The 26,402-nt window shown below is 41.3% G+C and overlaps 1 protein-coding gene and 1 long non-coding RNA gene across 3 annotated transcripts in view; one reads left to right on the top strand and one right to left on the bottom strand.

Annotated features, from left to right (window-relative positions):
* LOC132978420 (immunoglobulin kappa light chain-like) overlaps positions 1–13,913 on the top strand; it is a 35,862-nt gene extending 21,949 nt beyond the window's left edge. For both annotated transcript variants that reach the window (XM_061043636.1, XM_061043637.1), the window contains exons 5-7: positions 10,399–10,473; positions 12,241–12,309; positions 12,504–13,913. In XM_061043636.1, coding sequence (XP_060899619.1) covers positions 10,399–10,473; positions 12,241–12,309; positions 12,504–12,637 — 278 coding nt within the window. In that variant the 3' untranslated portion in view covers positions 12,638–13,913. The remainder of the gene's footprint in view (positions 1–10,398; positions 10,474–12,240; positions 12,310–12,503) is intronic.
* On the bottom strand, positions 2,791–3,419 carry LOC132978439 (uncharacterized). The gene is made up of 2 exons (XR_009673915.1): positions 3,326–3,419; positions 2,791–3,149 (listed from the first exon to the last, which is right to left on the bottom strand). It is a non-coding gene; the product is annotated as an uncharacterized LOC132978439 (long non-coding RNA).
* Positions 13,914–26,402: the final 12,489 nt, after the last annotated feature.

Genomic DNA, 26,402 nt, shown 5'->3' on the forward strand with positions numbered 1-26,402 from the left:
TGTCCGATGATTTCCAGCCCGTCACCAAAACCTGACCTAGAAATGAGGCCAGATCATTTCTCTCAATTATCATTCTGTAATCAAATCAATTGCTACAGGCTACTGTTAAAGAGCTTAATATTTCAGTAAACCCATAAGGCAAATCAAAATATCAGTTTAGTTGTTCAACATTTCTTCTCAGATATCAAAACTGTAAAAACATTGATAGACAAACTTTTATAAAATAAATGTCTAATCCAAGTTTCACAGAAACTGAGTTACATTAGTAACTATCATAAATAAGATGACAGAAATTGCATAATGCAAGTTAACATTCATCAACATGAATGATTTCCTCACAGAACTTTAACTATAGTAATGTAACTCTGAGGCATAAAGACGTTTACGTGCTTAAATATAACTCCGTGCACAGGTAACAGTGGAGAGAATGAACTAAAAATAGGCCCCTTTAGTCCGTGTTTGCACTTGACTTCTTTTTTCAACTGCCAGCGCCTTTTTTACATACAAGCCTATGGAAAAATGAAAAAGAATGACGCCTTTTTAAAAAGCAGACGCCTTTTCAAAAAGCGCTGCGCCCGACGCCTTTTTCAGTTGAAATATTTAAACTTTTCAGAAGTTGGGTGACGTCAAACGCCTTTCTGACAGTTGACCAATCAGGACAAGTCGAGTGTTCCTTCCCTAGTAACGTCCCTAGTTACCGGTGCACAAGCAGACACCAACCAAGATGGAGAACGGGAAAGTACCGGTTGAACAACTTGTTATTGCCGTTTCACACTACACCGAGTTATATGACATGAGTCACAAGCGACACAGCAACATTCATATAAAGGAGTCCATCTGGGAACAGATCGGCAGATCTTTGGGTCTTTCTGGTAAGTAACGTACACGTCTAAAATTCATCCATAGGCTAAACGCTATAGATAAGTTAGCCACGAACGTTATAATAACGGCATTTTGATCCTAGGGAAATCATGCAGTAACAAATGGAAATATCTGAGAGATAAATACAACAAGGAGAAGAGAGAAGAGCAGGAGAAGGGTAGGAGTGGTGCTGAGGGTGGTGTGAAGAAGAGGAAGTGGAAGTACCTGGACATCCTATCCTTCCTTGAGCCTTATAATGGAGACAGGGAGACCTCCTCCAACTCTGATCAGTCTGCCACAGTTATTCTTAATAGCATTTGTTCAGAGCAAACAGAGGTAGGCCTAATTATAAGCTATTAGAAATGTATCTTGCAGAAATCAGTGTGTATGTATGGACTAGGGTTAAAAATGTACTTTTAAAAATTGAAAGACCAGCCACTGACAGATAAATGTTCAAATTCACCAGCCACTTAATAGCTCAATCCTAAATGTTCTAATGAGTGCCGTGTTGGGTTTTATTTTCAATTTTCATACAGGACCAAAGTGAGGACTCGATAGAGGAAAGCCTTGTATCCACACTCACCACCGATCACCCGCCTCCCTCACTGACATCTACACCAAGTCCTCCCCTGAGCCTTTCAACAACTACCACGTCCAGTGTCCGGGGGAAAAGGAAGGCCTCTCCTCAAGAAACTCCAAGGGAAATGACATCAACTTCAAATTTTAAATAAATTGCACCAAGGATTGACAAAATATACAGAAAATGAACACTACCTCCTCAGCTTGGCGCCCACATTAGATCGTCTTGAACCCCGAAAGCAAGCCATGGTGAGGCTTCGCTTTCAACAAGCCTTATTTGATATAGAATCTGGAGAGTGAGTCCACCGATCTGTTCCCGAATGAACTGATTTTGATTTTGTGACTCGTGTCAAATAACTGTGTGTGTAAACTGCAATGCAATGTATAAACTGTATGTATATAGAAAGGCACTTAACTTTACTTTTGTATTTGAAATGATTAATTCTATTGTCTTGTTATTATTTTTGATGAAATAAACCTACTGTATATTTATCATACTTGCAGTCATTAATCACACTGTTTGACAGACTATAAACAATTTACATTTACTATATTTATGCTCTATATTTATGCTCTATATTTATGCTCTATATATTTATGCTCTATATTTATGCTCTATATTTATGCTCTATATTTATGCTCTATATATTTATGCTCTATATTTATGCTCTATATTTATGCTCTATATATTTATGCTCTATATATTTATGCTCTATATTTATGCTCTATATATTTATGCTCTATATATTTATGCTCTATATATTTATGCTCTATATTTATGCTCTATATATTTATGCTCTATATATTTATGCTCTATATTTATGCTCTATATATTTATGCTCTATATATTTATGCTCTATATTTATGCTCTATATATTTATGCTCTATATTTATGCTCTATATTTATGCTATATATTTATGCTCTATATTTATGCTCTATATATTTATGCTCTATATTTATGCTCTATATTTATGCTATATATTTATGCTCTATATTTATGCTCTATATATTTATGCTCTATATTTATGCTCTATATTTATGCTCTATATATTTATGCTCTATATTTATGCTATATATTTATGCTCTATATTTAGGTGTGTGATGACATACAATACAACATCAATGCTTGTGCGATATTAATTATCTTGGAATTTCAAAGAAGGGGGAAACATGGATAGTTTATTATTACCTGCAGTCATTACTGCAACTTACAATGTACCCACTCAATTTGTTCTTTAAATGAGAACTCATCCTGCTGCATGCATGGTTGGAATATTTAATAGATTGTAAAATGATTGTGAGCAGCATGAAATCAAACATTTTTCAGAAAAGATCCCAAAGCCTTGCTAAGTTATCATATAACATTTTAATAATAGACAATTCTTTACACAAATTAAACTTTCCACATGCTGTGATTACAGGTCTATTTACAGAGAAAATCGAGAATTAAAGAAATTGCATAGGCTATATAGAGAATGATTGAGAGAACTGATTATAAACAAATATTCTATAGTAGAGAATGATTGAAAATATATTTACAAAATTTGTTTTGGGGAAAAAGATAAAAAACAGACTAAAATAATTTCTGAAATGTAGATTAAAACCCCTATATCTAAAAAATCTCCAAGTGAACTGATTACGTTTCTCCCCTCCATCTATATACACAGTGACCCCCAAAGGTCACACGGGGGCGCCAGATGACCATCACCTGTCAAAACAAAACAACACATTTTCACTTCCACTGATCTCTAGAGTTTTTAGTGTAATCACTCATTTCATGTATAGGCCTAGTAATTAGTTACTGCTGTTGTACTGTTTCATCAGTATATTTAGTCAAAGCTTGTCTAGCACATAGCTCAAAAACATGTTATAGTGTGCTGTTACTTTTTAAAGGTGGTTCTGCCAGGGGACTTGGCCAGCTGCAGACGTGAAATAACCAGTGAGCTGGTTCCTCACAGTGACGGCCTCTCTGCTGGCAACATGTTGAAGTGCAGCAGATGTTTCTGTAGGACCAGTCTGTGCTCCTGCTTCATCACTCCACCTCAGAAAGTTGTGAAGGATACAGGTTGCTTTGACGACTGTCTCGCCTACCTGCGGTGACACACCAAGCACCCTCAGGTATATCCTCCACTGGGTTGCTAATATGCCGAAGGCACACTCTACCGTTCTCCTGGTGTGAGAGAGACGGTGATTAAAGATACGCCTTTCCCCCGAAGTGTGCCCAGGGTAGGGGCGGAGGAGATTTCTCCTCAACGGGAATGCCTCGTCCGCCAGAAACACATGAGGTATTGGCCTCAGGTGCTCTGCTCCAGGTAGAGGGGCATCCGCAGGGAGGTTGAGGGTCCCCTGCCGCAGGGCAGACCCGAAGGCAGAGGCAGCTAATGTCCCTCCATCGCTGTTCTTCCCGTATGCTCCAATGTCGACCACCCTGAACCGATACCGGGCATCCACGACAGCCAACAGCACAATTGAGAATGTCCCCTTGTAATTATAATAAAGGGAGCCGCTATGTCGAGGTGCCTCAATTACGACACGCTTCCCATCCATTACACCAACGCAATTAGGGAAGGCCCACGTGGTCTTGAAGTCTTCTGCTATCTTCCTCCACTCTGCCTCAGAAGGAAAAGCCATGAACTCCTCCACCAGGCAATCCCAAATAGCCTCACACACACTCCTGACTATTCCAGCCACAGTGCTAACTCCCACCCTGAAACTGAAGGCAATCGACCGGTAGGAGTCCCCTGATGCCAAAAAAAAAGAAGATACTTCTGTGTTAATATGTAACAAAACATGATGCAATTTCCTTTAATGTGATACTTTTCCCAATCTTTTATGATAGGCCTATCTGCCTCTGAGCCTGTGTCTCCCCCCCCGCCCCTCGCCCCTCGCCCCTATTTGCTCGTAAAGTGTGTGTGTAAACACTTTGTTGCAATTTATTGAAACTTTGTTGCAGTGTAGTTTCCGTTTCGTTTAAACGTGAGCGAGTATTTTGTTACATGTGTTGCGATTATTTATGCCTGATTTAACGATTTAAGTGCGGCTCTGTGGGGGGTTGCATCAACCCGGTCACGATATCACATAGAAGGGGGTGCGTTGCCGAAAAAAAGAAAGAGAACCGCTGTGTCTTACGACTAATAGGAACTGGTAACGGTTGGTATCCAGCTTGCCAGGTGACTAAAAACAAAGTAGCTAACCTAGTAGCTTACCTAGCGAGACAAAGTAAAGTTAGTTAACGTTAAGTTACCAACCTCAAACAAATGCAAAGACGTTCATCTGGGCTGATGGTCTTCCTGAGTTTCGTCTGCGTCTTTGAGATAGCCGGTCCAATCCTCCTGAGGAGGTCTTCAAATTGGTTCTTGTCCAAACGGAAATAGGACTTGAATCTGGCCTCGTCAAAGCGGAGCTCCCGGATCAGGTTTCTGAATACCCTCTGCGACTCTCTATTGAGGAGGATGTCATGCACCCATAAACGGCGCATTTGTTGTTCAGGGTCTTCCTCCTCCTCCTCCTCAAACGCCAAAGCCAATGCAAATAGCTGCACTCTATTTGCTATTTTATCAGCCAAAGTTATCAGTAGAAATCTATTTGGTAGACGATAACGTAGACTGCACCATAGGCTAGAGCCTGTTGTTAAGGTTACAGAACACTCGCGCAAATTTTTTTCTGAAAAAAGAAGTCAAGTGTGAACACGGCCTTAATCACTATAAACATATAAAACACAATTAAATTTAACAGATATGTCATCATTCATTTAACAAAACACCATAGTCAGTAACAGAATGGAAAAGTAACATTTCCCTTTTATAAGCAAAAGACAAAATCATTATCTTTTCCACATCAATAGACTGTATCAGCTAGCTTTATTGTGGCTGATGACCATATTAGCATTTTAATACCACAATCTCACATTAGCTTTGAACAGTTAGCACTTTAACATGGCCACACCTATTAGCAACAATTAGCATAAATGCTAACGACTTCGGCCAAAAGAGCGAGCGCGGGAGTTAGAAGGCGGAGCAAAGGCTAGCTGATAGCCGATTGGTCGGCTCGCTGACTTAAAGAGTTCACCGATTGGCTCACTTACAAACTCATCAAATCACTCAAAGAAAACAACAGAAATGTAACCCTTAGTATTGACTTGATCAGACAGCTTTAGGCATAAAAGGAATTCTAACCATCTTTCAATAACTTTATATCTTGAGTTACACCTCCACTACATATATGTTATTTTTAAAATAAAGGAATGTTTTAAAAATTAAAGTGTCATAGTTAAACCTGGGCTACACTTAACAATATCATCAAGCAGGTGTCCTAAAGAAACATTGTGTTGTTTTTTACCCAGCCATTCGTTCCACTCTATCACAATCAGGTGATCTCTGAGCAGGTCCTCGGTGTGATTCTCCCTGAGTCTTCCTTCTAGTCAACATTAACTTAAAGGTTTGTAAAATATAGTGTTTTCAATACTGTTGAATAACAGTACGGTTTATAAATCATTTGGTCATCATTAATAAACACTTCATAAATTGTATGAAATGTTATAATGTGTGCATCAATAAACTGTTAACATAAAATAAATGATAGCATTACAAATCATTAGCAAACATTATTAACTATCATTTCATTGTTTGTTAACAGTAAATAACTATTAACTCATGGTTAATTTACTATCTATTTACCCTTATTTACCCTTTATAGATGATGGTTATTATAAAGTGTTACCATTTAACTTCTTGTTTCTTGTCCGTCCACTTGAAGGACTATGTGTAATGACACGTTCTGCGACTCTCGCTCACCCGTATAGCTCTCTCTCTCTCCCTCTCACGTGCGCGGACCTACCGTTATCTTTTAATGCACGTTTTTGACAAAATGAGGGAGAGAGGCTTTTGAAAAAAGAGGTTTTGTGGCCGCTAATATACTTTGACAGCCGGTCCAAGTGGGAAACACTGCGCTCTACATGTTTTTCAGGCGCACACTTTCAGAAACTGGTCTATAGTGAAACGCTACTTGAGCAACGACTGAAGTCTGTCTGATCTATAAACTGTTGTGGTACCGAGGCAGCCCGGCCCACCGGGAATTGTCCCGGTTCTCCCGATTAGCCACTCCGGGCCTGGTTATCCACATGATAATAGCCCTTAGTGGTGCTGCCCAGTAGTACTTTTTTAAGTTTGGTAAATGTGACCCTCCTTTCTCCTTCGAGCAAAGAAGAAAAGTATACTTAATTCTCCCTTTTTTATTTTGCCACAGAAATCTTGATTTCGTCCACTGTTTTTAATATGTAGCTAGGAACCCTTATAGGAAACGACTGGAACACAAATGGTAGGATTTTCATTCTCACAGTTTCTATTCTCCCTGTCAGAGTCTGAGGTAGGATTTCCCATCTAGCTATATCTCTCTTGATTTCACGAATCAGTTTTTGTTAGTTTGCTTCAAAAATCTAAGGATTTAGGGGCCATGGCCGCCTGTTGACAATGGGAGCATGTACATGTTAAACAGAAGAGGCCCCAGGATGGCGCCTTGGGGAACTCCACATGTCATTTTTGTGTTCACAAAGTAGTCCCAGTCTTTTAAAGTAAGACTTAAACCAGTTAAGCACTATTCCAGAACATCCCACCTAGTTCTCCAATCGGTCAGGTCAACTGTGTCATTAGCTTTCCTCCAGACCCCTCAGCCGGACTGAAGCTAGGGGTAACTTGTACGTAAAAAGTTTGTGGTTTAGCAGAGTGAGAGGTAGAGAGAGCGATAGAGGCAATATGATGCTGAATTGAGCAGAGCAGAGATACAAACATCAAAAACACTCATATATATCTTGGATGAAAAACTAAACAAGAAGGCATCGATAAGGACACTTTCTGTCTTCAACATCTGTTGTAACTATGACAACCTAACACGCATTCTGCTAACATAGTCTCTCTTTAAACTGTAACACCGGTTCCTATCCATTGACTGTAAATATTAATGGAAGAAGCCTGAGTGACGTCTGCTGTCTGTTCTTGCAGGGGACTCCGGAGGCTCATCGGGAGCAGCCATGCTGGAAATGCTGACTCGCCCTAACTTTCAGTCAACCTAACGACAGGCTGAGAGCTGAGACGGGTTATAAGACTCTTGACAAACCGTTACCTCGCGCCTGCCTGTCGATCAGATCAGCTACACACTTAAATATGGAAAACACGTATCGTTCATAAAATCAAAACTGAGCCTTTATAATAAGAATTCACGTACAGTGAATGTGATGACAATAACTAATCAGACATATTTGGTTTTTGTACCAGGCTGTAAACGTGTTTGTTTTTGCTGTAAAAACTGCTTTTTGGCTGTGGTCTGTATGTGACTTCCAGTGTTCCTGGAGCCAGCCTCTAGTGGTCAGTGGACAAACTGCAGGATTTAGCACTTCCACATAGGCTTCATTTTTCAACACTGGAGGTTTCCGCTCATACCTATCTCAGTTTTATCCAGGTTTGTGGTGAGTTCTATTTACCTCAGAACTCAGATCTTGAAACTGGGTATGACGTAACAACGACGTAAACAACATTTCAGTTGCGAGTTGGCAGCAAGTTGAACGAGCAACATGGTCGCCTCCAGGGCTTCCTTTGTTTTGTTAGCTCATACCTGACTTCAGTGTGTTCACGTGCTTTCAGATTGGAATGTTGAAACAACAACAAACTTTGTGGATGCTACGGAGACGATGTGAGGAATGTCTCCGTTACTAGTTATATACGATTACAACATTGATGAACAATAAGTGAATTAATAAAAAGTATTTTAACATTAACTAAACATCTTTTACCCCCCATGTGATGACGATTCTGACGTCAAGTCGGGCTCCTAATTCTTTCCCGAGTTTCCGAGTTGTTGCTCCGACTTGAGCAAGCGTTCATGTTCCTTTTCCAACTCAGAAACTTGTTTTCCCGATGTGTCCGACATCACATGAATGCACCATAATCCATGTGGACTAAAGTAGTAGACTGACAGACATTACACTGCTGGAGTATAAAAAAAAAACATGTTGATGTGAAACACACGAGGGAGCTGAAATATGATCCTGGCTCATAACTTGATACAGGAACTTGTATTCAGCAGCAGACGGGGTTTTTGTATCAGTCTGTTTCACTGTGGGGTGCGCATCTTTGGCTCTGGGACTAAACTGTTTGTAACAGGTAAGAAGAAAACATCTATTAATCCATTGTTTTTAAATTAAAGTCTGTTGCTTTAGGGCTTATATGTTGTGTTTTATAGAGAACTCATAGTACCTGAAAGAAGTTTAAATGTCACATCTGAAGTCAGTATTTATTGCTCCGTGTGATAAACACGTTTCTTAAGAAAGGTCTGTAACTTTATTATTACAAATATGTTTTGGATTCTCTCAGTGAGTCAGCAGCAGCTTTTAATAAAAACACAAACAAACATAAAATACAGATTCAATTATGATGAAATACAAAAATGAACCTTGTTAAAACAGCTTTTTATTTAATGGAGCATATGCTTTTTATGTGAATAAATAATGAACCTGGTTACTAAATAAGACCCTTAAAGATATCACATGTAATATTACAGCACTTAGGCTATTTAATGTCCTACACAGCACGTAACATTATGTTTAATAGACACATATATTCATATCTTTGCTCACACATATATCTACAGGTTCTAAACAGTGTGTTAAATAATAGATGCCGGGTGGTAAACACAACGGTGATGACAATTTTATATTTGCTGTTATGCACATTTATTTTCTAGAAAGACACATTTAATTTAATTTAATTATTTGGTTAGTGTGCTTCGGAAAATATAATTTCATCATTAGATCATTGAGGTTTCCCTCATTTATAAGGATGTAGTGACACACAAAAAAAGAGCCCAAATAAAACAACAAAGACGGGTCGGAATGATTCTCAGTAAAAACAATCGCAGTGTGGTAAAGTGGTTTGAGATCATTGTCTTAATTTGTCCAAGAGAAACACGAGTGTCCATCTTTAGAGTCGGTTGTGAGTTATTCCACATCTTTGGAGCAGAAAAGCTAAATGCAGATTTTTCCAAGTTAAAAGAAGACCCGCGGGACTTGAAGCAAAAGACGATCAGTAGAGTGAGTTTGGTCCAGTTCAGCAGAGATGTTATATAAGATGGTGTACGTCCAATAAGTGATTTAAAGACATACATGTGTTTATCACGTCTCTGTGCCAGAGAAGACCAACCAACTTTGTTCTTCAGAATACAGTTTTATCTCAGATGATAACGCTGTCTCAACATATCCGACCTGTTTATGAACAGGTTCTTGATCCTCTGGGATGTTCTTTTGACCGCTATTTTAAAACATGTTACTTTGGTGTCAAGATAAAAATGGGTGTATCCATTTTCCAAAAACAATGAAATGTATCAGTTATCTTTGTGGTATTTTCTATTGAACGAGGAGTTTTAGGGTTTTCAAAATCATCACATTCTGTTTTAATTTACATTTTACACGACGTCCCAATTTTTTTATGAAATAGGGTTGGAAGTTCAAAGTGGAAGTTATAGAATTTTAGAATAATTGTGTGTGTGTTGTTGCTCTTTCAAAGATGAGCAGGTGGTGAAGCCCGTGGTGAGCGTGTACCCGGCAGCATCGAGAGCCCAGCTGGAGGAGAAGAGCTCTCTACTGTGTGTGGCCTCAGCCATGTTTCCTCCTCTGGTCCAGATCTCCTGGAAAAAACAGAAAGTGAACGGTCCTCTGCAAGATGCGCACCCTGCTAAGGCGAAGCAGCAGGAGCTGAGGGAGTCGGGGTGCAGCGCCTCCATCTTGACGATCCCTCAAAGAGAGTACAGCACCTATAAATACCTCTGCTCAGTGCAGCATGAGTGGGGCACAGTGACTGCTCAAACAGGAACAGGTAATGAAGGGTTGGTGTCTGCATTCAGCAGTGATTCAGCTTCATGTGGAGACGATGGAGCAGAGGAGTTTATTTTTAACTGCTTCTGTTTGACAGAGGTCCCAGTTCCTACGACCTCCAGTCCTCCAGAGAGAGAGCCGACAGACCTGCCAACTCTGCAGCCGACTGACAGTAAGATCAAAATCTGTTTATACTTACCTTTAAGGAAAAACCAACTCAGTCAACATACGTTATTACTCTTCTCCCTCTACTTACATTACCTCTGGTGTACCACAGGGTTCCGTTTTAGGGCCGATTTAGTTTGTATTTCGATGCCTCCAAGGGGACCTGTTTGGAAGAGAAAAGTGAAGACCAATCTGTCTTAGGTGCAGGCTGGAACATTTGGGTTGAGCTGCTTTGGTGAGCGCACACGGCTAGGGTTTTTTTCACCACGACTTAACACAGATTATCTCCTGCTAGCCTCCGAGAGAGATTTTTGAAGAAGTCAAGTGAGGCAACGTGTAAATACAACAAGAAATATTCAGGACAATTCATTACGATTGAGCAGGCGGATACGATGGACATGTTGAACTACATGTAGTGTTGATAAAAAGCAACAACTGTCATCATAACAATAACTTTATTTATATCGCACTTATCTAAACAAGGTTAGAAAGTGCTTTACAGAATGCAGACAATGAAAAATAAAACATTAATTAAAAGTGCTTCACAAAATACACAGGATTAAACTTTGGTGAGTAACACAATTTTAATAGGAATTGATTAAATGAATTAAAGCAGGACATTAGTTACTACTCAATACAGTGTATAACTTCTGTACAGTTTATTTTAATTTACTTAGCTGTTAATATAACTTATTTATTTTTACTTTTTGTACTCTTTCTTTTTTTCTTACCATGCTAGTCTATTTTATATATAATTTTAACTTTTTTGTAGAAGCTGACTCAGGGGGAAACGCACAAGAATTCCAATGTACCTGTACTGTCCTGTACCTGTGCAAATGGGAATAAACATCTATTCTATTCTATTCTATTCAATCATTAAATAGGACTTCCTATAAAAATGTGTTTAAAACAAAGATTTAAAAACAGTTACAGGAGTTTGTCGGCTTAATGTCTTCAGGTAGAGATGTCCAGAGCTCAGGGGCTCTGATGGCAAATGCTTGGACTCCCTTGGTTACCGGCCTTGACCTAGGAACAACGAATAAAGGTGCTCTTCATGATCTGAGATCTCGGTTTGGAGCATAAGGAGTCAAAAGTTCTGTAATGTAAGGGGGGGAGGGGGGGCAGACCCTGTTGTGTTTTAAAAGTTACTAAAAGAATCTTCAAATCAATCCTGTATGTAACGGGCAGCCAACGGAGGGGGGAAAGGATCGGGGTAATTTGCGACCTGCGATTTGGTTTAAATCCGGGCAGCAGCTTTCTGCACTTGCTGGAGTCTAGCGATCGAGGACTGACTGAGGCGTGAAGTGAAAAGAGCATTGCAGTAGTCCAAACGTGAAAAGACAAAGGCGTGAATAAGCTTTTATAGGTCAGGGAAAGACAGAGTTGATTAAATTTAACCAATGTGTCATTACATCGGACTCTGTTGCTCTGTCAGCCATCTTACGACACGTCCTGCCTCTGACACCCTCCCTCCGGTCCGACAGGGATAGTCTCCCACTGTGAGGTTCATGTTTGAACAAACAACTCAGGGGAAGACTGTTCTGAAATTTTCTAAACATTTTCTGGAGTGTGTGTGAAAGAGGCTAAAGAAAGCTCGGTGTGGTTTGGTGTTGGAAATTAACCTGAAAGCAAAGACAAATTTAATGAACCAAACATTCGTTACTTAATTTATTCTTCTGTGTTTTTCTTTTATTTACGCCGACCGTTTATCAAAGCAGCTAAACATTTTAGCAGCTGTCTGTTCTTAATCTTTTCTCCTGCTCCTGCCTTACAGATCCAGCTTCAAGCTCAGCAGCCCAGGCACCTACAGCCAAACCAGCCTTACAGGACGCTGGAGAAGGAGGTGAGCTGCGTTGCGTTTAATGACATGTTTAACTGCTGGGAAATAAGAAATTGATTCTGTCATGTTTAAAGATAAGATTTCAAACACTGAAGTAGTGGGGCCTGATGGAATATCTTTTTTATGGTGTCAATTATCCTTGGATGAAATGACTCTCTATATTTGTAAAGCTTAAGCCATGTCTTTTTGTCTGTCAGTGTCCTTTCAGTCTCAGTGCAAGGTGAAGCTGCTGACGCTGCTGTACACGGTGCTGATACTGAAGAGTCTGGTGTACTGCTGTGGACTCTCTCTGCTGAGGATCTTCAGAAACAACAAACCGTCCATCCACTGAACATGTGCTGACTGATTGTCTTCTGATGTTATGTGCCGTAGTGTTTTTGTAGTTTTTATGAAAGAAGCTTGTTTGTGAAAAAGTAAAGCTCTATGCTGATGACACTGTGTTTTTTGTACATAAATGAACGCACTGCAGGGTGGGCTACCTTTATCAATTTATTCCATTTACAGCTTTTATCAACAGTCCAAAATGTTGTCTAAGAAGTCTAATACCTAAATCTTATGGTTTATCTTCATCTTCCTGTAGTTCACAAATATTTAACAAAATTGAAAATAAGTCAAGCAGATTATTTAAAAGTACATCACCAGGTTTAACATCCTGCTACTGTTGTAAGTTTGGGGGCATTGACAATCAGCAACTGAATCAGAATAACTTTTATTGCTAAGTAAGGTCTGGCTAATGTGAGAGCCCACACATGACGACAAGTAATGACAGATTTACCAGTTCAGTTCTTATAGTGTGTGTGGAGAGCAACGAGATGACCGACTCAGCACACCACACACTCACAGATTCATTCAACAACAGTCTCCACTCTCAGAACTCGTCATCTCCCGCTGTCAGACACGATTTAAGAGTAAACAAACATGATGGTCAAGCTAAATGTGGCTAGCTGTTAGCTGGTACTCCTGTCCTTGTCAGTTGGATTGTGCTTTGTTTTACAGACACGTTGTGTAAACACTTGTGTTGTTGAAACAAATCAACAAGTTGCTCCTCCATTTATGAAATCCATCTAACTTCATGCTTTGTGTTTGCTTGTGTATGCTTTGTGTTTGCTTTGTGTTCTCCCAACACAACAGGATGTCTGACAATTTAAAATCGGGGCGGCGAGGTTAAAATCACACACTTTACACCACAGGAACATCTGGTGAGATAATCTTTGGAACTGTCAGATAATCAGGCTTTTGTTGAATTTGGTCAGAAGTGGAGAATCGGCCCCGAAATCGGCTTGATTATCTTGTTGTGTGTACCCCACTTAAGATTACATATATAACACAAACGTCTATCAGATTGTATCGTATACAGAAGGAATTTGTCTTGGTGTTATTGATGCATTATTGTTTATAAAACCCACATAAACAGCAGTACTGCTACTGTCAAGAAGTGTAGAAATACTGTTACATAGCAGCATAAATATAAAGCTAAATCAAATAAAAGAGTAAAAGATGTGTCTTTGGTGTATGAAAGGAGCTGTGAGTGTTTTGTTTTTCTTTTTAAATAAAAATCTGTCTTTTTAAGGATTTCATTTAGCTTCACAATAAATATGTAAAAACACGATCAGTGTCTTTGGTCATGAGTAATTTGACTTTGTAGCTTTAAATAAGCTTGTATATTATAGCTTCATGTTTTCTTGTCTAACTTTTTATACAAGTATATATTTTTTTTTTTTCTCTGCATTGAGGTTAAATAATAAAACAGAGAGTTAGACAGAAAGCTGATATTGAGAGTTCTGAGCACTAAAATCAAACGGAAGTTCCTGGAATGATGCTTTAACCAGAGTCGATGGTCGTAACTGTCGCTGTGTGATTAAACTGAAAACCCTTCGCTAACAGAGAAGAGGCAGCAGAGCAGGAAACCCACACAGCCTGCCTGCTGCAGGGGAGGAAGTGTTGATTTGCTGTAAACTGTTTTTCTAAACCCTAATAACCACACATTCATATCTGCTGCTGCACACACTGATGAACTGTTCTCACACTCTGTACTTTATTGTCTTTTTTATTGTCACATAAAAAGCCTTACCTTCACATGAACTGAAGACCAACAGTGTCGACCCACCTTGAGGCAACGTTCTCAGAGTTTGTGTATATTTGTTCAGTAAAGGAGACGCACCTGAGTGATAATGTGTCAGCAGCTAAAATGTATATATTCATTTGTTGGTTCATTAACTAATTCATTGGCTTGTTAAATAACAAATAATGATAATACATTTAATTTATAAAGAGCTTTCAAGTACTTACAGACACTTTACATTAGTTAAAAGTTAAAAAAAGATCAAAATCAACAAAGTTTGATCAAACTAACAAACTGGCAACATTACACACGTTTGTTCTGTCATGAATAACCTTTTTTCAGGACAAAACCACAAGTCATACATATGATCGTTATATGATAAACTATGATGATGTTTCCTATATTGTCAGCTCATACAGTAAACATGACTGTACTCCTGTCTGTAAAGATTAAAGCTGCTGCCCTCTAGTGGCTGCAGCAACACATTGCGTCACTACTGTTTGTATCTCAAAGTTTCAGCTTTCCATTATTTGTAAGGATAAAGATTTTATTCCTGAAATCAGTCAATATTGTACAATATAGTGGATCAGTTGGTAGGGTCGTCGTCTCTCAACCTGAAGGTCAGGGGTTCGATCCCCAGCTCCTGCAGCCACATGTCCGATGTGTTCTCGTGCAAGACACTTAACCCCAAGTTGCTCCCTCTGCTTCTTCAACAGCTTATGCATGTGTATGAATGGAGAGGTTAATTCTGATGGACTCTTTACACAGCAGACTCTACCATCAGTGTTTGAATGTGTAGGTGTGACCTGTGGTGTAAAAGCACAGAGAAAACATGTATGGTATTAAAGAGGTAGGCAAGATGAGGGCCATCCCCAAGGGAAAGATCCTTCCCCTGGGAAACAAATCTAGATAAACTCTCCATGTTAGGTTGGTATGCAAACAAAGGACAACATGAGATGCTTGTATGAACAAAACATATATTTAAAAAGCTAAATGACAGGTAGATGGGGATGTGCAGATAATCTGCCCACAAGGGAGAGCGCTTTCTCTGGGGAAATAAACTCCTCCTGATAAGACCCAAGAAAGGATAATGGGAGTAGTGAGCCATGGTCCACATAATGTTGGGAAATGGTTGGTGCATTTTGGGGGACGAAAAAGAAAAGCCCAATGAAAGGAGAGAGGGACAAGTGGAGAGTCTCCAGATATGTTGCAACATAACCACGTTGGGTCTGTGATATTTTATCTTTTACTCCAACCAGGCTGTAAACATTTTATTAAACTTCTGTTTAAGTTATTTCTTTCAAAGTATACATTGTTTGAAAGGTTTAAAGAAAAGGTTATTTGAGTTTAGCTTTAAATGATGGCTTTTGTTGGCATGCATTTTTTACCACGTTAAAATAAGTTGGACCAACACGACTAAAAGGAGTCGGACGCAACCAGAGTAAAGAAGTTAAAACAACATAAGTAAGTCACGTTAGTCCACACCTAGTAGAATACATTCATTAACATTTTAAAATAAGATAGGCCTGAACCATAATGAATAAGCAACAATAACACAAATAAATTCAGTTGGCCCATCCTAATTATTTTATGTTGACTTAACAAAATTCCTTGATGCTAAAAGAACACATTTTAATTTGATGGAAATGGTTTCAATACTTTTATTACGTTCAGCCAAAAAATTATTTTGTTTGAGTGGATTTGGACTCGTCAGCTGATCTGTCTGAGAGTTTGTTAAAGTGAAATGAGACATTCAAAGATGCAGCAGTGTTCTTCTTTTACATCACTGAGACTACAGGGAGACACTGAGGACGAGTATCTACGGAGAGCCTGAAGGGACAAAATAACATGAGATTAATCACAATGAACTAGTTAATGCTGACAGCACTAATACATGTCTATAAATAAATAAAATTCCCCCGTCCAGTAACAGCTGATAGAGACATGAACCAGACTGTAAACATGTTAATCTCTGCTGTAAAAACAGACTTTTGAATGGGTGTGTATGTGACTTCCAGCCTCAAGCAGACCCTCGAGGAACTGCAGGATTGTTTTATTTTTCAACACCAGAGGTTTCCCCTTGTCCTGAATACCACTACCAGCATCATCAGGGTACCTTTGCAGTTCCCCAAACTGACCATAAGGTGGTGCTCTTTCTCCTTTAAGTTAGACTCCGACACACAGAGATCCACCTTCTGAAAAAACGTGTTTGAAATCCAACAAACAGTCATGAAGGAGGAGTTTATTTAAAGATGTGACACTGAGGTAACACTTTAAAGACTCATGTTATATCAGATGTGTCTTTTGTTGTTAATATTTTAAAGTTTTCATCATAAGAAACATCAAAGTGTGAAGAAAAAGACCTCTTAAAGAAATGTTGAAGGTATGAAAACAGACTTCATCAGTGCAAACAGAGTTATTCCTTTTGAAGAAGTTTGAAAATACATTTTCTGAATTCATGAAATGAGCAAAGACATGCTGTTTGTCTCCTTCTTTTACATCAGCAGCAGAAATAAGAACAGACATTAAACATCTATATAGAATTAAGTTACAAAAAACACCTGCACAGGTAAATAAAAGATTTTCAAATTATGCAATAAAAAAAGTTATAGAAACATTCAGATTCTTAACTTCCTGCAGACTTTCAGAACTTTGAATAGAATCAGGGGCTGATGGGAGATCTGAGGCCTCTGATAGAAACCACGTGTTCCTCGTCTCATCTCTCAGCTCGTCCTTGTTTGTCCTCTGCAGCGTCACAGCGTCACTTCTCCTCGGGTTCACCAGAGGAAACATCGCAGCTCCAAAATGCTTCTCCTCCCAGCCGCCGCCCTGTGCTGCCTGTGTTCAGGTGAGTGTTTCCGGCCAATCAGGAGCCCACAAACTCTACCTTTACCAAACACCGTCACACTAACATTCACCTGTCTGACCCTCTCTCTGCAGCGCTGGTTTCCATGGCAGCCGAGCTGATTCAGGATGATTTATCATTGACCAGGAGAGTCGGTGAAGAAGTCTCCTTCAGCTGTGGAGGCACTGACCAGTGTGGTAGCTACGTATACTGGTACCAAAAGAAAGACACAGAAACATTCAGAGTGATTCTTCGTATTTACAGGAGTACTGGAGCTTTAGATAAACGCTACAATCATCCACAGAAAGATGATTTCTCAGCTGTGAAAAAGAAAGGCTGGGAGCTGCAGATCCAGAGAGTTAAAGACTCTCATTCAGCCACATATTACTGCTCCTGTTGGGTTAGTGATCTCCACAGTGAGAAATGAAGCGAGCTGCCTGAACAAAAACCAACACATGAACAGATGTCACTCAGAGTTAGTTACAGGAAGAGAGCAGTGAACCACAGCCCAGGTTCACATGTTTCACCTCCATCTCAGCCAGAGTCACAAACACTGAGGGATTTATTCTATCACTGCTGACGGGACGCCTTCATTTTAAAATAACATCGTTATTGTTAGAAAGGCGGAGGAAAACAGAAACGAAAGAACATGAGATGAGATGCAGAGAAAAATCATTAAGATCAGAACCAACTAAAAACATAATCTAGATCAGAAAGGTTACATAGATGTGCAGCTGGTCTCTATACTTATGCACACTTTACTAACAAAGACCACACCAAGAAAGTTATTGATTTAGAATAGTTTGTTGTATTATGCATAAAGGGTTTTAGTGGAAAAAGAAAAGACGAGGCGGAGGAGACAGATGAGGAGAAATCTCACTAATGGGTGAAAGCATGGATACTACAGCGACTCAAGGGGCTTTCCTGAACCTGTGAGGAGAGCTGGAGAGAAATGAAACCTCCCAACAGCCAATCAGAGAGCTTCCTCTCACCGACCGCCGATTCAACATGTGGAATCGTCTGAAAAAAGGAAGGTGGGGGCCGACATGTAGCGACGGAGCCACACTGCACAAAAAACTAAAGAGACGGACGACGATCTCCTTGGTGTGTCAGGGTCTTGAGGGTGGAAGGGGGGTAAGGGTCGGGAGGTGAATGAAAGAAGGACGATGGACTGGTGTCAGCCGATGTAGAAACGACGTGATGAGACCAGAGGGGTCGAGACTCTGGGTCGGGGGTCGTCTCTTTGTTGCTCTCTGTATGGACCCTCGTGGTTCCTGGGGCGGGATGTGAAACCAGCGTCAGAGGAATAGGAGTGATGAAGGCTTGAATATTTATGAAATGGAAATGGGTTGGGTTGGAGGCGTGGTCTTTGTTCCTGAACCAAGTTTAAAAGACGATCTTTAATGATGTCACAGCATAGCTAAACGCTGAGATTTAACAAAGCCATGGAAACACTTTCTTTATCTCCTGTACAAAATACTTCCTTTGTGGGAAACAATTTGACTTAAGATAATTCTTTGATTGGTCTTTTTGTTGTTATTTATGTTAACCTTCCTGCTTCGCGTTCCAACCGTGGTCAGGGCGCACAGGGGAGACTTATTTATGTAGTAGTATGACGCCAGGCCGAGGAACTGACGGACCTCTTGGACTGAAGTAGGCACCGGCCACTCCTGCACCTTCTGGACTTTGCTGGGGTCTGTGACCACGCCCTCCTCTGAAACAATGTGGCCAAGGTAAGCTACTTGTCGGCGGAAGAGGCAGCACTTCAACTTCAAGTTGGCCTGGTGTAGTCTGTCGAAGATTTGTGCAAGTCGCTGCAGCATTTCAGGCACATCCCAGCCCAGCACAATGATATCGTCCAGGTAAACCAGACAGGTCTCCCACTGCATGCCGGCCAGGACTCGGCCCATCAGGCGCTGGAATGTCGCAGGCACGTTGCACAGTCCAAACGGCATGACGTTCCATTCGAACAGGCCATTCCTGGAGCAAAATGCTGCCGCTTTGCGAGCTCTCGGGCTTAGTTTGACTTGCCAGAAGCCAGAAGCCAAGTCTGGCGTACTGAACCACTTAGCAGTGGAGAGGGTGTCCAGAGTGTTTGAATGCGGGGCAATGGATATGCATCTTTAATGGTGCAGTCATTCAGGGCTCTGTAATCCACACAGAGGCGTAAAGTTCCATCTTTTTTACGTACCATCACTACGGGCGAAGCCCAACTGCTGTGGCTGCGGCGGGCTAGTCCAGCCTTTAGGGCCTGTTGAATCTGCTGGTCAGCATCCTGTTGTTTCTCCCACGCCATCCTGCGAGGTGGCTGCTTAACTGGGTGGCCTGGCCGGGTCACAATGTCATGCTGTACCAGGCTTGTGCGGCCAAGGTCACTGGGCCCATATGAAAACACACTGCCATAGGTGCACAGCAGTTGTGCCAGCTCCAGCTGCTCCTCCTGGTCAAGCTCAGCCGAACTCTGTTTGTAGAGCTCCTGCAGGTGCTGAGGGACAGCGGGGTGTTCAGGCTGCTCTGGCTTGGCTGTCTTGGCGGTGGTCTGTACAGCTTCCGCTGGCTGCAGAAACCCGGCGATGGCCCCTGCCTTGATGGTCACAGCTGCATTACCAGGGTTGAAGATGCGGAGTGGTACAGCTTTAAAGGGCTGGTCTATGTGCTTCTCTATGAAGCCTTTGGTGGGGCTCAGCGTTACTTCCCCTTTAAAGTGTTCTTTAATGTGGGAGTTGTCTCTCACCACATACTCCCGTCCAGCCTGTTGTGTATATGGACAGGAATGTTGGCCTCCCCCAGTACCTGAACATCACCAGGCCCAACACCAAGCAGAGTCTCTACAACTGAGGGCTGAAGTGGAGGCCGGGCACCAGAGTGAAGGGCGTTATAATGGTGGAGAGGTAACACGCTCTTCCGTGCTCCACTGTCCAGGACAGCACAAATATTTAGTCCCTGTATTGACATGTGAACACTCATTTCTTGACTGGGGGGGTTAAAGCGGAGTACAGTGGGCTCTGGACTCTCTTTTGGGTCTGACTTTGCTTGAAACCTGCTTGTTTTTCTAGGTGAAGGGCAATTCCTCTTCATGTGACCTAGCCCGGAGCAGTTGTGACAGCGAATTTCCTCCCACTTACTGTCTTTGAAGCTTTTCTGTTGAATCTGTGTGTGGTGAAGATCAGGAGGTTTCGGCTTGTGGTATTCAGCTGGGGTGGCTACGTAAGTCTTGCTCTCACCTTCATTCCCTTCTCTCACCACAGCAGCGCGGGGTCTCCGTTCATGCATGTGTGAACCCGAAGGTCTGAGGCTGGCGACATGCGAGGCTGCCCGTCTGGTTGTTTCGTGGCGGCGGGCGATGTCATAAGCTTGAGCTAAGGTGTGTGGTCGCTGTTCTAACAGTTTTTGTACAATGTCTACATCACCCAGAGCGTGTGTGAAAACTTCAACGCCTATGGCGTCCTGCTCATTATCAGATCTGTCACTGTAGGCTACTGCCACTTGTCCATATATGTTATCTCTCAGTTCGTGAAGAGCTTCACCTGGTTTGCGGATCCGCTGTCTCAGCTCAATGGCCACCGCAGCAGCATGCTCTGAAGAGGGGCCATAAGCAGTCTCCATTTCATCCACTAGGCGGCTGTAATCCCACTGAGAGGACCGTGGGTTCCTGTGAGTGATAGCCCCTGCTGCACCCGTTAAGCAGAATCTCATCTGAACAGCCAAAGTCTTTTCTGACCAGTTATTTGCTTTAGCGCAGCTCTCAAATCTGTGCAGGAACTCTTTCCATGGAGTGGTGCCATCATACTGACCAGGGCGTAAGGTGGGGACTCTTTGTCGATGACCACCGTCGTCTTCGCTGTCAGACGAGGGCTGGTAGTAAACAGGGCGGGTCTGATGTGCCGGTGACTCAGACTGCTCACATTTGGTGAGAGAGCGCTTTAACTGGCACATTTGAGTGTCACTTTTCTGTTTTAAATGTCCAGTATTATTATCATTCGGAGAGTAACAGCAAGGATGCAGCTGCAGGCATGTGTGGGATGGTCTTTCACATGGGGCAGGTGTACTCTGAATCAAACTCCCCAAATGAGCAGAAACAAAGGGGTTTCCACTAGGTGTCGCCACCGTGACAGTAGGTGGTAAAACTGCATTGTACTGCTTTAATGGCTGAACATGGACTTGTTGATAACACACGTGGGCATAGATCTTTGTATTGTGTGTCCACATCACAGTCTTGGAAACAGTAACTCCCCATACTAGCATCAATGAAGGGATTAGTGTTTGAAAACTTTGGCTGGGCAGGCACATCGAACACTTCGCTCTCTTTTGGCTTCACTGCGACAGTCTCTCCTTCACATAGGAAGGGATTATAATGTCCTTTATTCACAATGTCCGTTTTTATTTCTAAATCACTTACTGAAAGGAGTGTCATGAAAGGGTTGGAGTGACTAGTCGCATTTCCGACATAGTTTTCAGCCCCGTGGCGTCGGTTGGCGGCCGCCATCTTAGCTTAGCTTGTGCAGCGGTATGGTTTCTCTCGTTGCTAACTTTCCGGTTTATTTACACCGGTTGCTCACCACTTCTGCTGTAAACGTGAGAGGGTCCCTTCGTGGTCGCCTATGTTAACCTTCCTGCTTCGCGTTCCAACCGTGGTCAGGGCGCACAGGGGACACTTATTTATCTGCTGCAGGGCCGAAGTTGAGGGGCTGACCCCCGTCACTTCACTGGGGTGCAGCAAGGCGTAAACAGACACGGAGAGTCCGGCTTGTTATTTTGGGGTAACGGGCCGTTTATTACGCTCGCAGAGCTTGAACTGTACTTAACATCATGACTGTGATTTCTCCTGCTTGTTCTCCTCCGGTCTCCACTATCACAACGTGCCTCTCACCACACACTCGCCTCGTTCTCCCTCTCTCCTCACTCGCTCCTCCCACCCACACACATGCGCACTAAGCCATTCACAGACAGACATACCCTGCTCATATAACATTTAGTTTTAGTTTTTGCTATGAGTATATTTTTGCCTGCACTGAGGAAAAAAGGGAGACACATTGGTGTTACTAAAAATGTGTTAATTTTGTAGAACTAAAATAAATACTCAACTTTTGCCTGCTCTGATTTTCAGAAAATGTGTGCTCAAACTTCTCACACATGATTTGAGGAGCTCTGAGACTTATTTAAAGTGGTTGAAGAGGAGGATGATATGTCACCTTTAAAGGAGAGAAAGAAAACAATGCTGGAGAGAAGGAATCTAAAGTTAAAAAGGAGCTTTGGCCTTCATTAGGACCTCATGTTTTATCTTAAACTCATCCCTCCTCACAGGAGTTTTCCCAGCTTGCTTCAAAACTGCTGTAGTAAAACCCTTCCTAAGAAGCCTAGCTTGGCTGCAGACTCCCTGACCAACTATAGACCTGTTTCAAACCTTACTTTCTCATCAAAACTTTTTGAGAAAGTGGTTTCAAATCAGCGTCTAAATTATTTATCACTAAATAAGTTATTTGAGTCATTTCAGTCTGCTTTTGGGGTAAATCATTCGACAGAAACAGCACTTACAAAAGTGGTGAATGATTTGCTACTATCTTTAGATTCAGACTCAACCAGTGTTTTATTGTTATTGGATCTTAGCGCTGCTTTCGATACGGTGGACCACTGTATTCTACTGGATAGGCTTGAGAACTGTTTGTGCTTCTCAGGACAAGTTCTAGAGCGGTTAAGATCCTACCTGTCAGAAAGATCTCAATGTGTTTTATATATAACAACATACTCTCTGAGTCCTGTGCTGTTAGGCACAAAGAGAAGTCTGTGAAGTCTGCAGATGGTTCAGAATGCTGCAGCTCGTGTTCTGACCGGAGCCTGCAGATATGAACACATTACCCCGGTGTTGGCCTCTCTTCATTGGCTCCCTATTCATGCCAGAGCAGATGTTAAGGTGCTGCTGCTAACTTTTAAAATATTAAATGGCAGCGCACCAATTGTCACAGATCGAGAAAACCCAAGATGAGGACCCAAACGCAGAATCAACAAAAATATTTAATTAAACAAAAAGACAAACAAAAACTTACTTCCAAAAATCCAAACAGGAGAAAACAAGGAGCCACGGGTAAACTAACATACAACAACCGACAAACACATACAATGAACTGACACAGAAGGGGAGAAACACTGAGACTAAATAGACATGGGGTAATCAAACACAGGTGAGGACAATCAGGGCAATCACACTGGAGGGAAACACACAGACGCAGGACAAGAAACACTGAGGACAACTATGACAAATACATGAAACACTGAAGACACAGTTAAACATCAAGACACACGAGACACAAGGATTGGAAAATACAAAATAACACAGGAAACACTGAAGACTAAACTAGGAAACACACAAGGGAAGAACAGGAGAAAGCAAAACATGGAAACCTAAATACTGAAATACAAAACTAAATAAGACCAAATCATGACACCCATGTACCTTACCGACCTGGTGAACCCGCCTGAGCCCTGCGTTCTCAGGGGACGGGGTCTTTTCAGTGTCCCAGAGGTCAGAAAGAAGACAGTTGGTGAGCGGGCTTTTTCTTTCCGTGCACCGACACTTTGGAACAGTTTACCTCTGGACATCAGGCAGGCTTGTTCTGTTGAGGTTTTTAAAGCAAAGTTAAAGACCCGTCTGTTTACTGTTGAGTATGAGTCAAGATTTCTCTGTATGTTTTTCTTGAGAGTCTAAGTGTGTTTTTAATTGTTTTTAGTTTTTGTAATGTTTTTTTTAAACTGTATTGCTTTGTACAGCACTTTGATTTAAAGCGCTTTATAAATAAATGTATTATTATTATGATACTGGCTGCTGCATTGTTGTCAGAGAAGCCAGCACTTCAACATGTTTCCTTAATGATCAGATAGTAAGATACCTTTATCATCTCACTCTCTACACATCTCACTGACTGGACTTAGAAAACGTTTAAAGATTCAATCAGATCAGGTTACCCTGGAGGTTAAAGGTGCAGATGTTTTTGTCTTTAATGAAATAACATCCGGCCTTCTGTCACACCGCAGCCCTCCCTGAGATCTGAGGCCTCTGATAGAAACCACGTGTTCCTCGTCTGATCTCTCAGCTCGTCCTTGTTTGTCCTCTGCAGCGTCACAGCGTCACTTCTCCTCGGGTTCACCAGAGGAAACATCGCAGCTCCAAAATGCTTCTCCTCCCAGCCGCCGCCCTGTGCTGCCTGTGTTCAGGTGAGTGTTTCCGGCCAATCAGGAGCCCACAAACTCTACCTTTACCAAACACCGTCACACTAACATTCACCTGTCTGACCCTCTCTCTGCAGCGCTGGTTTCCATGGCAGCCGAGCTGATTCAGGATGATTTATCATTGACCAGGAGAGTCGGTGAAGAAGTCTCCTTCAGCTGTGGAGGCACTGATCAGTGTGGTAGTAGCTACGTATTGTGGTACCAAAAGAAAGACACAGAAACATTCAGAATAATTCTTGATATTGACAGGAGAGATGGAGGTTTAGATAAAAGCTACAATCATCCACAGAAAGATGATTTCTCAGCTGTGAGAAAACAGAACGGCTGTGAGCTGCAGATCAAGAGAGTTAAAGACTCTCATTCAGCCACATATTACTGCTCCTGTTGGGTTAGTGATCTCCACAGTGAGAAATGAAGCGAGCTGCCTGAACAAAAACCAACACATGAACAGATGTCACTCAGAGTTAGTTACAGGAAGAGAGCAGTGAACCACAGCCCAGGTTCACATGTTTCACCTCCATCTCAGCCAGAGTCACAAACACTGAGGGATTTATTCTATCACTGCTGACAGGACTTCTTTATTGTAAAAATATACTTAGGTTTTGGGTTTTTGTTTTTTTTAGAACATGTTTTTTATTTAATACACAAATAGATGTTTTTCCGTTACACTCGTCCAATTTCTCATGTAATCTTTACATGTCATGTTACATAATCCATATCCATACAGGTATAAAACACCCATTTATTCATTCACACATTAGGTAGAAATAGATTTACAGACATATGGCACATCTTCACATCTTTTTCTTGATTGACTCAACAACTTCTGTAAACATATTGGTAATTTGCTTTACACTGGACAAGTGCATTTAAAGGAGAACAAAATGTTAAGAGGTGACTAATAATAATAATTTATATTTAATTAATCCTGCGAGGGGAAATTCAGTTTCACACTCTGTTTAATGAACATGAACACACACACAGGCTGAAATACACACACATGCACAAACAGGACCCAACCAAAGTCCCTACAGACTGAGCTACTGCCGTCCCAAGACTGAAATCTGTTTGTTTTCAGATGTAATCTTGGTCTGATTTTTTCCAGGATAAAAACATGTTTTAATCTCTGTCTCCACTGAGTTAGGTTGGGAGGTTGTGGTTTCAGTCAGGATGCTGGTATTGTTTTCTATGCAAAACTCTAAGCAAGGAAATCAAGTCTCTGTCCATGTTGGTATCAGGAGCTTTACCCAAAATAAAGAGTGAAGGATCCAAGATTAGATTGATGCCCAGAATCTGATTCATTTCTTTTTGGACATTTTTCCAAAAGTCTACAATTTTCAGGTAGTCCCAGAATATGTGTGTAAAATCCCCCACTAGTCCACATCCCCTCCAGCACAACTCAGAAGTTCTTTAACCCTCATGATGTTATCTATCTTTGAAATAACACCTTTCTTTGTTTCTTTTTCTGTAAATGACATTAATACTTCCTCTATTGCAGAGGGTGCTCTGTAAATCCCATTCCTTATATTTCTGAAGATAACTCCTTAATTGTAGAAATTTATACAAATCTTGTGCAGGTAGACTAAACTCCTTTCTAAGTTGTTCAAAAGATTTCATGTTTGGTCCTTTAAACACTTGTGCTATATAAATCAATCCTTTGTTTGTCCACTTGTTGTATCCTGTATCCATAGTGGAGGGTACAAAATGGATTTACTGCTATTTTAGTAGCTCTACGAGTGGAGTTTGACGGTCCAAATTTATTTTGTACTATTGACCATATTTTCAACGTTTCCCTCGTGCATTCATTAGTAATCTTAACTCCCCTCTGAGACTTTTCTGTCAGAAAGGGAAGTGCACCTAAAGGTAACTTTGGACATGAGTTCTGTTCCCTTCCCACCCAGAAAGAATCTGTATCAATAGTTATCCACAGGGCCGGAGAGTACGGTGGCCCGGAAGTGCAAAACA

The sequence above is a fragment of the Labrus mixtus genome, chromosome 8 (genome assembly GCF_963584025.1).
Source record: "Labrus mixtus chromosome 8, fLabMix1.1, whole genome shotgun sequence".
Lineage (NCBI taxonomy): Eukaryota > Metazoa > Chordata > Actinopteri > Labriformes > Labridae > Labrus > Labrus mixtus.